Source organism: Setaria italica, chromosome II (genome assembly GCF_000263155.2).
Source record: "Setaria italica strain Yugu1 chromosome II, Setaria_italica_v2.0, whole genome shotgun sequence".
Classification (NCBI taxonomy): Eukaryota; Viridiplantae; Streptophyta; class Magnoliopsida; order Poales; family Poaceae; genus Setaria; species Setaria italica.
In genome coordinates this window covers 47,261,260-47,275,198 of record NC_028451.1, presented here as the reverse complement: position 1 = coordinate 47,275,198, position 13,939 = coordinate 47,261,260, and the positions used below count along the sequence as shown (strand labels likewise).

At 48.9% G+C, this 13,939-nt stretch overlaps 2 protein-coding genes across 2 annotated transcripts in view; both read right to left on the bottom strand.

Moving 5' to 3' along the window:
• Window positions 1-1,988, bottom strand: part of LOC101765913 (TRAF-type zinc finger domain-containing protein 1) — a 2,125-nt gene extending 137 nt beyond the window's left edge. The window contains exons 1-5 of the mRNA XM_004959807.4: window positions 1,785-1,988; window positions 1,220-1,355; window positions 664-801; window positions 474-580; window positions 5-144 (exon numbers count right to left, since the gene is read on the bottom strand). Coding sequence (XP_004959864.1) covers window positions 5-144; window positions 474-580; window positions 664-801; window positions 1,220-1,355; window positions 1,785-1,837 — 574 coding nt within the window. The 5' untranslated portion in view covers window positions 1,838-1,988. The remainder of the gene's footprint in view (window positions 1-4; window positions 145-473; window positions 581-663; window positions 802-1,219; window positions 1,356-1,784) is intronic.
• Window positions 1,989-7,651: 5,663 nt separating this feature from the next.
• On the bottom strand, window positions 7,652-9,618 carry LOC101759818. Its single transcript, XM_004958492.2, has one exon. It carries the CDS (start codon window positions 9,521-9,523, stop codon window positions 7,904-7,906), a length of 1,620 nt encoding a protein of 539 aa, XP_004958549.1. The 5' UTR covers window positions 9,524-9,618; the 3' UTR covers window positions 7,652-7,903.
• Between the last annotated feature and the right edge of the window lie 4,321 nt (window positions 9,619-13,939).

Sequence of the window (13,939 nt, the reverse complement as noted above, 5' to 3'; positions counted from 1 at the left end):
CTACTGTCCTTCCTTTGGTACAGTATTGATCCAATCAAAACTGCAAATCCAGCTATTGCTATTGTCAAGAGCAGTTGTTTGCGATGTGAACCATGAGCAGCTGGTCGCGCTGGCTTTGGCTCTGCTGCTGCCGAAGCTCCGTCACTGAAATTCATAAGCTCACAAGGTAAGCTCGATTTCTCACCATTTGCATTATATTAGTTGCTACTTTTTTTGGCAAGGATTATTAGTTGCTACTTGCTACAGCAATAGGCATAGTATGATGCCTGACCAATCAATGTATATATGCAGATGATACTTCAAGCATCAGATGAAGGGATCCGCTAAGCTAGCATAAGACATGACCTACTTATTTTGCTGAAAACTATATTGAAAGGTTAAATATTACAATTAAACTGTTATTAATAGCAACAATCTAAATGTCATTTTTCTTGAAGATTGACTGGAATGGCCGGCGTCGGTTAGAATGTTACCTTGAATTTGATCCCGTATGGAACTGGAGTTCATGTCCAATCCATTCACGAAGTCTGATGTACTTCCTGCAAGTTTCACAATATTCTGTTCGATTCCCACATACATCCTGTGCCACCCACACACATGGTAGTCAGAACACAGAGAATTATATCTGAAATTAGTTTCCAGAGATGTGACATATGTCCATACCTGATGCTCAAGAAGATCAATCACAGGCAGTTCAAACTCACAGTACTGGCACGCGAGCATCCTTTGCGGGCATTGTATGCCTGTATGAAGATCCCATAGCCCACGCTCTACTGTGCATTTGCAAAGTGAGCAATTCATCTGTATTCATTATAAGATTAGTAGTGCACCAAGTTATAAAATCAGAGATATAAAAAATAACCCATGAAGGTGTACATGCATTGCCATCTCTTTCATAAGTTCAAATTAACTTAGTGGTTAATGAAGACGTTTTCATTTGTTTGTCCTATATGGTTACAAAAAATTATGTTGCCTGTCACGTTCCTAAGAAGAAACCGGCATGATTGTAAAGCAATTGTAACTTTTGCTGTCAGACTAATTATAACATATGCATTCTTGTAACCGTTGCAGCTTAGTAAGGTCAGAAGAAGCTGAACAATGCAGAGTTTCTGTGTTCCTTAATGCAAGAACACTTCAGCAGTACTATGAACTGACAACGAAAATGATTACAAGACTCTAAAAAATGCATTTGACAGAAGCTTGAAATTTGGAAACGTACTGGAGCATGGTTCTCATTGTAGTGTTCATCCATAAGCTTTCTTGGAACCATATCTCCGCAATGCTCGCACTTCTGAAGGTTCCGAGCACAATGCACGCTGTGCAGTGCAATATTTGAAGATGGAATTTCCCGCTGACTATTAGAATAAACAGCGAAAAAGAGTTAACAATCAACATTCAGAATCCCATCTGACTAAAGAGATGCAGAGAACCACAGTTAATAATGCACATCCAGAAATCATATCCCAGACACCATGCTAATCATACTAGTACTTGATGTGATGCTGGTAAAAATGATCAATTCGCAGGAGGCATTCCACAAAGCAAAGCTACCGCGTCCCGTGTCATATAACAATAATTAAAAAAAAGAGATAAACACGAGGTACCGCTAAAACTAAGCGGCGACGCAAATAAACAAATCAGCAGAGGAAATATGCAGCAATTCACGATCCCAATCCTACCCGTGAGCTCGTCGCATACGAAGGATTGATCTATGGCGGGTAAGCGGAGACGTTGGGAACGAAGCAGAGGCCTGGGGGGGAGGGTGCGTCAGCGTCCCCACTTACCAGTTCGCGCAGGTGGAGGCGGTGACGGTGGGGTCGGAGTCCGCGGCCGCCATGGCTCGGCTAAGTGCAGACGAATCAAGCGCCGCCGAGATCCAAGTCTGACCGGCCGAGGCGGGCGGAGCCGAGCCGAGCCAATCTGGTGGGCGAAGAGGGGCGGAAGAGAGGAGGGGAACACGGGAAGAGAGGCTGGACCCGCTGGAGGAGGCAGAAACGGAAGATGGGGTTGCCGGGTTGGCGTCGGACCCGGAGGCAGAGCGGGCAACGACCGCCTGGGGGACCCACCTGTCGGCCACAATGAGCCGGTGTCCTACATGGTGGGCAGGGCCAGCAGAGTTGGACAGTTTTTTTAAGGTCGTGTTTGGCATGACTCCAACTTCGAGTAGAGCGGCTCCACTTCAGAACTTCAAGTGGAGCTAGCTCCACTCTAGAACTCTAGAAAAAAATGAGGTGTTTGGCTAGATGGGTGCTCTCAACTCCAAAAAAAATCGATTTTAGTGTGGATTGCCATTGTTGCCCCCAATTCAGTCCCCACTTGTCATCCTCTCTATCCCATCTTCTTCTCTTGCCATGTTCTGCTCACCAAGCAAGCGCGGCATAGGAGCGGACTTGGGCGGCAGCTGCAGCAAGGTGCCGGCAGCAGGCAGAAGGAGCAGACATGGGCGAGTTGGGCGGCGACGGGGCTGGCCGGCGGCGGCCACGGGGCCGGGGCGGCGACGAGGGCAGGGCGGCGACGGGCGGGGATCGGCAACGGCGGCGAGGCGGCCACGGGGCCGGCGACGACGGCGACGGGGGCGGGACGGCGACGAGGAGGCGGCCACGAGGCCAGCGGCGGCAGCTACGGGGGCGGGGCAGCGACGGGCGGCGAGGAGGTGGCCACGGGGCCGACGGCGGCGATGACGGGGGCGGGGCGGCGACGGGGGCGGGCGGGGCTCGGCGACGGCGGCAACGGGGGCGGGCGGGGCTCGGCGACAGCGGCGAGGGGGGCGGGGCAGCGAAGGGCGGCGGGAGACGGCCACGGGGCCGGCGACGGCGGCGGGGAGGCGGCAGGCGGGGCGGCAACGGGCGGCGGGGAGGCGGTAGGCGATAGGTGACGGGGGTGGGAAAATAGGCACGGGTGGGAGCTCGGGAGGATTAGAATGAAACGTTTTTTTGGGTAACCAGTGGTATTGGTGGGTAATTCCACGAGAAGGTTCGAAATAGAGAGTTTTGGAGCAGCAAAAGAGGTGCTCCAAAACTCCACCTTCATTTGTACTACAGCTCCATGGAGTTGGCTGCTCCATGGAGTTTTGGAGTTGAGGTGTTTGGCTGGATTTTTTGGTGGAGTTGCTGGAGTTCTGGAGTGGAGCCATGCCAAACAGTCCCTAAGTAGAGTTGGACAGTTGGTTGGACACTTGGGCTCGCAGGAGTCGAGGTGATGCGTAGAGCATCTTCAACAACAACAAATTCTTCATTTTTAGCTCTCTATTTAACTCTTTATTTGAATTGGCAAAAAGATATCTCTTCATATTGAGTTGTTTATTCCAACAGACCATCCATTTCCCACTCTCCAAATAACAACGACTACCTTCAACTCTCCCTCTCCACACACTGATATGTGGGTCCCACGTGTCATCCCCTCCCTCCCTCCTTCCTTTCCTCTTCTTCCCCTCCCCCTCTCCATCCCCCTCCTGCCTCCGCCATCACACCACTGGTGGCCCTCCCCATCCCCCTCCTGCACCTTGGCCATGGAGTTGCTGGCACTGGAACTCCGCCGGCCCCGTCGGCGCCGGCGTGGACGGGAGAGCCGCCGCCGACGCGACGTGGGAAAGACGGCAGCGCTCGGCGGGGGAACTCGTCGCCCGGATCCGAGAGGCGCTCGACCTGGCTTCAAAGGATCTTGATGTCGCCTAGAGAGGGGTGAATAGGTGTACCCTGAAATTATCGCAAGATAAAATAAGTTTATCAGCGACTTCTGATATTTTCGGAGATGTTTCCGGAAATTTTGTAACCTACGGAATTTTCAAAGAAATCTACGAAAATTTCCAAAGCTAGGAGAGTAAGCACTTTTGCAGCGGAATAAAACTCTCTCCACCAGAAACCGGAACCTCCGGTTTCCAAAATAGGAACCTCCAGTTTTGACACGGGCAGAGAGAACACCCTAACACTATGAGTAGCTGATGAGCTCGAGATCAAACCAACTTGGTGTAGGAGCTCAGTGGGTATTTCTCAGAAGGATCACACAGTTCCTACACTTCACAAACACGAACACCCGAGTAGATCAACCAAATTCAGAAGTTTAACAATGAATGCAAATGAGATCAAACCAGCGAGGAGACACAAGGGTTTGTTTCACCGAAGTTTAGATTCACCACTGTGAATCCTACATCTCTGTTGAGAAGCCTATTGGAATACAAGTCTACTCAACTCCCTTCCAATGTGCCGGGTCTCTTTCAATCACTTTCCTCGTTTCTACTAGATGACATTTTTTCTTGCGGAGACAAGATCGCAGTCTTCACAAACTTACCGCTACTCACCACACCGTTGGGAGCTAGTCGGCGATGCCTAGCCGTCTAGGAGGCACACCTCTAAGAGTAACAAATGCTTCACTTGAAACTTGATAAGGCAAACCAATGCTCAAGGAACTGAGTGCTCTACTAATGCTCACGAATGGCTCCTCTCTACTACCCAACTCACAAGATGTAGCAAAGATTACCCAACCTCACAAAGAGGGGTTGGGGAGAGCTATTTTATCTTTAGTTTAGCTTAGAACAAGTAGGAAGCATACAAGCAACCTCAGAAGCAGCAGCTAGCAACTGGGGACGGCGGGGGGTATAAATACACCACCCCTCAAAAACTAGCCGTTAGGGTGTCAGATAAAAACCGAAACTACCGGTTTCCTAAAATCAGAACCTCCGTTTTTTCAAACCAACTAGCCGTTAGTGTCACGTTGCACCTAAAACTGGAACTTCCTATTTTTAAAATTGGAGCTTCCAATTTTGCCACTGCCTTACTCGATAGAGTGCGTACGTGTGGCTTTTATGTCTCTCATCAATTCATATAGAAAACTTGAGCATTGAGACTTTATTAAATGACCATGTGATGCATCCCTCTTGGTAGTACGACATACCTACACTCAAGATCAACACATAAATACAATATTCATCCTCCCTCTTGAGCTTCATCATCATGAACCATGCCATACTTGATCAATATTTCCACTTGAGAGCTACATCCAACTTTGTCTCTTTGGTTTGAGCACTTCAACCTTAAGCTAGGGACTTGGACCAACATTCAACACATATGAATGAAACCCAATTCTAGATCACAAGTCACCCTTTCATATGACTCAATAAACTTTTGATGCATCCCATTGCTATACTTGGTAAGGCTTGATTTGATACCTCGAAATCCCCCAAGCACTAGCCACTTCACCAGACCAAACCTCGCTTAGTACCTCGTTACTAATCTCTTGCTTGATTTCTTCATCCAATCGTTGCCACATTGAGTCTAGCTTTATTTTGACTTCAATAAAGAAAATCACTTCAGATCATATATTCTTTTGACTTCAATACCCCATTTGTTGTTAACAAGCTCCTCATTTTATTTAGAGACCGAAGAATAACCTAATGCCATCATGCTTCTATCTTCACCTTTATTTGCTTGTCATATATCATATATAAATATCATGGGATCACACATAATATTTTTTCTTGTGACATTCTATCTTCAACACAAGCAATCTTGCAATATGAGGCTATCAACCAAGCCTCAACTTATCTTTAACACCGTTGCTTGCTTTTCATGCTTAGATGAACAATGCCATGTATCACACTTGTTCTTTTCACCATATGAGCCATTTAATAGAATCTTTCCCACAAAGATTATTCATCAATAACATACACCTGTTCACATGCTTAATAAGTTCATTAGACTTTTAATCTAATTATCATTCGACACACCAAAACCCCACTAGGGACCTGGATGCTCTTTCACCGGTTCCTCCCCGCTGGCTCCTCCTCGAGCTCCCTTTGCTCCGCCCCGACCGGTTGACGGTGGCGCGGCGGCGGCTCCCGAGAGGACGCAGCGCGTGAGGAAGGGGAAGATGATGTGGCTGATGTGGGGTCCACAATTGGCAAGGCAGATGGGAAGACAGGTTGGGTTGCCAAGTTTGGTCAGCGGGATGAGGAATTTGGCCATTCAAATGGGATAGCAAGGAAGATGGCAAGTTTGTTGGAGTAAGATTTTGGAAGATGGCAAGTTTTTTGGAGTAAGATTTTGATGTTGAGTTGGTAAATTTTAGCTTAAAGAGTTGCATGGCAACTCTGTTGGAGTTGCTCCAATGCTGTTTGCCTGTTTCGTTGGAGTGTTGGCTTCATGGGCCTAAGGCCTAGCTTTTTGTGGGCACGCTTTAGTGGGCTTTCAGCCCATTCGTTCTTTTCCCATGCTCCCTGGGTGGCAATTAGCTGGCAAACAGAGGCGGTGTGTTTTTCCCTCTCTTGTTTCCCCGTCGAAGCTGAGAGCTTTCAATTGCACGATTCTTCCCGATAACGATAGCTGAGTAGACAAGTATCGACAATTCGGTTACAGTCCCTTTGGAACGCAGGGATTTCACGGTGATTCTACGCGAATTTCTTAGCAAAAAGAAGTTCAAATTGGCACGCGAATCATGAGTGCAGAGTGCTTCCCTCCCACATTCAAAAAGACCAGGCAGGCAGGAAGGATGCTCTCCAATTCCTCCGAGGTTGACCAGAAAGTGAAAACCCGCCAACTTTCGCACACTGCACCCAGCCGGCCAGCCCACAACTGAACTTATCACCATCGACTTCGATCCCAATCCACCACAGCCCACAGGGCCTGTGCGCGTGCGCCCGAAGCCATCCCATCCCCAGACGTCGACGAGCGCAGCTTCAGAGATGGCCAACTTTTCCACGAGTGAAAATTCCACCGCAAGCAGACGACCGGAGACGGAGAGGCGGTAAGCGCGCACGCGTCTCCCTACTCCCTTTACCTTTAGTTTTCCTCCCCCTCGCGGGACGAGGCTGACAGGCCGCCCACTCGCGGCTCGAGCCTTGTTCTTCCCATCGGGATAATCGGATGGATGGTGAGATCCCACTGAACTTTTCTCCACTGCCTGCCAATCCTTCACCGCCATGGGTGCGTTCCTTAGCGGCTACTGCTACTACGTGCTGCTACGAGCCATCCCCATCGACCTCTTCTTCTTCAGTTCTTTCCTCGGTGCGCTGCGTCGCCTCGCTTTAATTTCCAGCCATGGTTTTCTTTTCTCAGTGGCTTGCGAGTGAAAATTTCCCCCGTTTGGAACGACGGGTCCTTTCCCTGCCAACGAAGGAACCTGACTGATTCATGCGAAATTCATCAGCAAGCTTCTTTCTTTTGTTTTCTTTTTCTTTGCAGGGATATCAATTGTTATCAACAAGACAACAAGCTGTTGCTTGAGCTCGAGAAGGTATGGTTGATGCATCGCCGTGGTACTGTGCGCGCGATCCGTTAGGGCTGTCCGGTCCGATTGGTGACGCTTTACGGGCCACTGATTAGCAGGCTTTATTGACGCTTAACGAAAGCTGATTACTCCGTTTCAACCAACTGATACAGCCTGGCTCCCTCCGGGAATGGGAGAGCGGACACGGAAGCCATCACACTCCCTGAACCTGCCGAGCTCGTACGCAAGCCAGCAAATGTTTGCAGTGACCGCCCAATGATCCTCTCATGCATTTCAGATGGACCTGAAGCAGTTCAGAGTTCAGAGCACTTGTCCTGCAAGCACCAACTTGTCTGTGATGGCTTCAAAGTTCAGAGATTTCAGAAACATACACCAAGTCACCAACCACTGCTCATACGAAATTGGGATCTTTTTGTTTGCGCCTGCATTGTGTATCCACTGTAATTGAATCTTCTTTATTGAGTATGTATGCACAGCAAGCTCGGACTGTAAATTTACCATCGATCACAGGTACAGGACGACACCAATTAAAGTAAACTAATGCAAAGAATTGTCAGGTCAAGTCAGTATACCCAAAGAAGAAGAAGAAGAAAAGAAAAGGTGTAAAAACTATAGCAGGCAGGTGATGTTCATTGCTGATCTGTTTGTTGGTTAATCAAACCGGTCAAACTGTCTGATCACATCACACGGCTGCTCTTGGCCGCCGCCGCCTGCCGGCGGCCAGGTACTGGTGAGCCCTGACGAGCTCCTCCCTGAATCGGGCCAGGTCCAGCCGGACGTTCTGCCTGTCCAGGTACACCTTCTTGGTCACGTCCCATCCGCGCTGCGCGACGGCGGCGGGGTCCGTCAGCACGGGGTCGCCGGTGGGGTACTCGCGGGAGAGCGAGCTCTCCTCCGGGAGGATCTTGTAGCCGACGTACCGGAGGCCCAGCCGCGCCGCGGGCTCGCCGTAGTAGGCGCCGGCGGCCCAGTCCGTGCCGAGCGGCACCACCTGGATGAACACCTTCCCCGGGCGCATGAAGAGGAAGTGCGTCATGGCGGCGCCGTGCACCCCCACCATGGCGTCGCTGGCGTTGAGCTCCCGGTATATCTTGCACAGCTCGGTGGTGCGGTCGGGCCGGATCACCCGCACGTCGAAGCCCACGTCGGCGGCCAGCGCCGCCACGTCCGCCTCGTTCTCGATCACCCGGGAGCCCGTCCGCGACACGATCACCAGCCGCGGCCTGTCGTGGTGGGAGGTGGCGTGCCTCGGCGGCGCGAGCTGCGCGCGGGGAAAGGTGCCGCGGTGGTGGCGCTTGCGGGCGGCGCGGCGCTCCAGTCGCTCAAGGAACTCGACGCGGCCGCGGTAGGCGTCGTCGAGGAGCCTGCGGAAGTCGCCGATGCTCTTGCCCTCTGGAGTCCTCGCCGGGTCAACGGTGAGCTCGCCGTGGATGCGGAGGCCAGCGATCACCTCGGGGAAGCAGTGAACCCGGCGGTCGGCGGTGAAGTCGATCGGCGGGAACGCCGAGAGCTGGGACACGACGTCGCCGTACTTGGTGACCCACCAGTCGTGGTACTCGAGGATCACGAACACCACGCGGCGCCGGAAGTGGTTCGCCGTGACGAACAGCGGCAGGATGCCGTCATTGAACTCGTGGTACACGTTGCCCGTGAACCCGCCGGTGGAGAAGAGCACGGCCGGCACGTCGTGACGCACGTCGCACCGCGCGGCGCCGCCGGGGGGGACGCGGCGCAGGCGCACCTCGTCGATCGTCGCCATGACGTTCGCCTCCCACTTGCGCGTGTACGGCCGTATCCGCTCCTCCTCCCCCGCCGCCGTCGAGTTGCCGGACACGAGCTGGAACGACGCGCTCGCCGAGTGCATCCGCAGATCGCCCCTCGAGAAGCAGATGTCCGCGCGCTCCGATGTGCGGTCGCAGCAGAGACTATCGTTCCCCACGGCCGAGCACGGCCCGGACACGCCGCCCCGCGTGGCCGTTGCCGCCGCCGCCTCCGCCCCGCCGTCGTCGCTATGCACGAACGACAAGAAGGACACGGGCGCCACCAGCAGCGTGCCGACGCAGAGGCAGGAGAACAGGAGCATGGCAAAGATGCGCCGCAGGCTGAGCGCCCTGGACTGCACCGTCTTGCCGCTCTTGCCACCGCCGCCGTAGTCCTGATAGTAGTACATGACCCGGCGGCCGGCGCCCTTGGCCTGCGACACCTTGCATGCCACCTCCTGCTCCGGCTCGCCCTTCCTGAACTGCAAGATGTAGATTCTGTGTTGCTGTTGCTGCTGCTGCTGCTGCTGTTGTTGCACCATGGTCACCACAGAGAGAGAAGAGAGAGAGGAGAGGGGAGAGAGAAGGTCTCGGTCTCTCGGAGCACTGAGAAGAGGACTAGAGGAGCCGGGGGAGAGAGAGGGAGGTATAAATGGCTCAGCAGAAGCGTATAGAAAACTAGTGGCGGTTAGAGGTTGGGCTATGCTACAGGAACACAGCCAGCAGTGATGGAACAAACATCTTTGAGGAGCATTCGGTGGGTCCTTTGATTGGCACCTACACTACACTGCACAATATCTGCCCAAAGGATTTCTTACAAAACAATAAGCATTTGCTCTAAATCAACAATAAATCATGCCCAATCCTCTAGTTTCACATCATAGAAATCAAATCCAATCTCGTTAGCAACCGTATCTAATTATAATATATCGTCGTGGTTGCTTCTTATAAGGGAAAAAAACGCATATGTCGCGTGTGGATTTATTATAACATACTAGCATAAAAGTTTTTCTTTCGAAACAAACTGAGAAATCATATTGTGCATGGGGGCTTGTTATAGATATAATCTTCATTTTTCAAAACAAACACAGCTAAGAAATGGTGACTTGTATAAGAAATTGTAACATATACTAGTATTTGCAACTTTATGGCTGGTTTCCGATAGATTGCTGGGTCATAGACAACCCACCTGTATTGTGAAACAATAGGCGGCGATCATTGGAAAATGAGTGTAGTGAAGCCGGTCTATCTCTTATGTACATAACTGAAATCATTTGCTAATTTTAAATATCAAGACATACTAGCAAGTAAAGATAGTTCATTCCGCAGCCATATCTTCTTAGTATACATCACGGCTCTACGAAATAAACTCTAGCATGTGTATTGTCACTTCTTAAGGCAGATAGGAGTAAGATATTGTGCCGCGTGGTATTTTTTTATGAATTATGATGCGTATTTGATACTTTCTATTTATCCCACGTCATATTATTTAGTCATAGGCAATCCACCTATACAATGAAAAATATCATGGAAGATAATTGTTGAAAAAAATTAGCCTATTAATGTTAGTCTATCCCTTACACAAGGGAAATGCTTGCATCTAAATCTTGCATCTAAATCGTTAAATCAAGCTTTAGACTCCTATAGTAGTAACAAATTCTAGTCAAAATGACAACTATAGCTCTTTTGCAAACATCATAGCTTGATAAGAAGGACAAATACAACTAAGACATAATGATATACAAGAGTATTTTTTATAACATACTGCCAATATGTCACCACTTCTTAAAAAAACCAATAAGTTACGACATGTTGTATACGTTGTTACATATAACAGAGAGTAAATAATACTTGTCTTGCACCAGGTTGCTCGGTCATATATAACTCGCATATTGTTAATCAAATACGTGAAACTCAATAATAAATCATGCATCATCCTTCTAAGGTAGACCAATAAGCACCCTTGCCATGTCCTCTTAGTTACCACATAGAATGAACTAAAAGCACACTAATCTAAGGATACATGCATACACTTGCATATTAAAGAAAATATGTAGGTAAAAATTATGATGCCAATAGCTTTATAGTAAGATGATACTATAATTGTCATTTCTTAAAAAGAAACTCAATTAGACATGCAAACCATGGAATTTATTTTTTGTGAGATCAATCTTTCGGCCTATCCCTTGCATTGCATTGATTTGCACCTGCGAAGTTGTCCGGTGTTGTATGGATTTTTGCCTTTGCTTGCTTGGGAGATTGGGGGTGAGTCTGAGTTGGCATATGTCAGGCTGGAGGGTGGTTTGAACATTGGGGTTGGGGTCCATTTAGAATTATTTTTTGAGGGGCAGCAAGCCATCTCAATTTGATTTGACCAAGCAACCCACCAATTGCATGTTCGTCTCAAAAGCAACATCATGACGAGAAAATAACTTGGCCCATTCAAAAACAACATAAATACGGTAACAAAAGAGGAGAAATGCGTTGGGTGCATAGTTCTAGATCATGATGTAAGCTGTAATTAAGAGGGCGGGTCTTGAGTAACATCACACTAGCATCACTATAATAAACAAGGTACTTGCAGAACAAGATGCTTTAAGAACGGGATTAGAAGTATGTTTAGCACTTAGTACCACTCCTATCAAGCAATCAATTCTAGATACTGTTTCATCGAGATATACTTGAAGTTCACCTGCCAACTCAAGCACCTACCTCGGTTAGTACAAGCAAGTACTCAGAGAAGGATTATCTCTAGTAACTTTGCATAGTACATCAGTAGTAGTAATGCTACGTTACGCAAAATATTGAACTAAATTTTGGCATATTTATTGCATATAATGCAGTATTTTTTTTACTGGTTCCATACGGGAATTAGTTTGTTTTATGTAAAATTACTATGTTTCAAACACCAAATTAAACATGTCCAAATAAAAGGGGTGGTGTGCCGTATGGGGCTTGAATTGGAAATGATAGGAGCTGATCAAGACAAGCAAACCGTTCGGTCTTTTGTCTACACGGTGAGCATGCGTTTGACCTGTTAAGTGTCCTCTAATGCTAGCTTTTGGAGAAAGAAAGCAACGGATCATTACACTTTCCGTGAGCTAGCTTTCTGATGCAGGCTCGTAATATTGTATCGCTCCTATGATGCTGACAAACCAAGTAGCACTCCGTGCTACTTTCTGTTAGATCCTACCACTAGCAAAGCTTGAATCATATCATAATGCAGTGCTCAATTAGAATTAGTGCATCGTGATTTTTAAAAATATATTTAATTTTCTGCTTCAGTTTGGATGAATATGTTGCCGGATGATCATGCGCGTCTGCAAAAGGAACATGTGAACATGTAGCTGCATGTGTTTAGTGAATGGCAATTTTAAAGGAAAAAAAATAGAGTGCAAATCAGTAGTGTGACGAGACCGTGTAAACTACTTCGATTATTTGCAGATTTCTTGACCAAAAAAACCATAATGGCGTCACCAAAGCAGGTAGTTCAACGCTGACAAAGTCTAAAGGCTTGTAAAGCAAATTATAGAACGGATCAAAGTGACATGAGGAATCAGTCCTTTTAACTTGTGCTCCTTATTTATAAAAGTCATGTGGTGTGAGGCAGGTGTTCACCTAATGACCAGTTAGAGCACCATTGGAGTAGGTGAAATGCAGGGGCCAGGCCGCCAGGCCGGGGTTGGTACTTCACTTACCAACAGACTTAGAAACAAGATTCTTCCCCTCCCATGGCACCAAAAAGAGATCAAACCATATCAGACTAATTTCATAACTAATTAACAACCATTATGGTTGCATATAAATCAAAGACTGGCCGGGGTTGGTTAGTTAGGGTCATAGGAGGGCGGTTGGCTATTGGCCATGGCACTACCTTTGTTAGGCCACCAAGCTATAGCTAGCAAGAAAGGCACCAACTCTGTTTTTTTTTTTTTTTTTGCTATTCCCTTTTCCTAGGTTTTTTTAATTCGTTTTTGGACGTGAAAGAGACCAAGCTTGCCAGCATTAGCTGGACCTGTGCTGCCGTGCACCAGGAGGAGAGGCCCCGGCTGGAGCTCGAGGACGAAGTGTGTGACGGGTTTGTAAAGATGCTTCGATTCGAGCGTGCGATGAGACGACGCGATAAGGACGGGCGCCGGTAGGATGATGGAGGCGTAGAGCTCAAGATCGCCGGAGCGGATGCCGACGGCGACGGCGACGGCCGGGGTTTCCTTGACCCGCGCCCGCCCTCGCTGGCTGGCGCGGTCGCGCCCGGCTGTCCGTTGGCGCGTCGCTGCGCCGTCGCGTTGCGTGCGCAGACCGCCGCCACGGCCGTCGTCGCTTTTTTTTTTTTTGGATGCACGGGAAACCTTGGGAGAATAGTAAACACGGTGCGGCCGGAAAAAGACGATGAATATTCCTCAAATCAAAAAAAGAAAGAAATTCGGTGAATAAAATGATTTTCTTTTTTGCCGGGTCTCTGGCCGGTGCGACACGTTTCCGCGGCTGCTGCCAGTGATGCCAACTTTTTAATGGCGCTTCTTTTTTGACGAGGGCAGCAGGCAGCACACGGAGACGGACGGGAATTTTCACGACGGCTAAAAATGGTCTGAAACAGGCGAGCAGAGGACTCGTCAGAAATGTTATTTCTGACCGGTGCTACGTATACGTACGACGATGCCAAGCTGGCATGCACCGTACGTCCTCATCAGGTGTGTATGTAGTGACGACGAGCCAAGTCGCTGTACCGTGCGAATCTCTCCTGACGAAGTCAGCAAGTCGCCATTCAGAGTCTCACGGCGGCACACGCCGTGTAAAAATCCGCACGGTCCTCCTGGGCCTACATGTCAATGTCACCCCTCCACAGTTTCTCGCAAATCTGAGGAGGATTTTTTTTTTTTTGGTGAGTGTGACTAGAGATGGCTTATTTAATTTCTTGAGCTATATGATTTGCTAAGACCGTGAGATGGCTTTGTCCG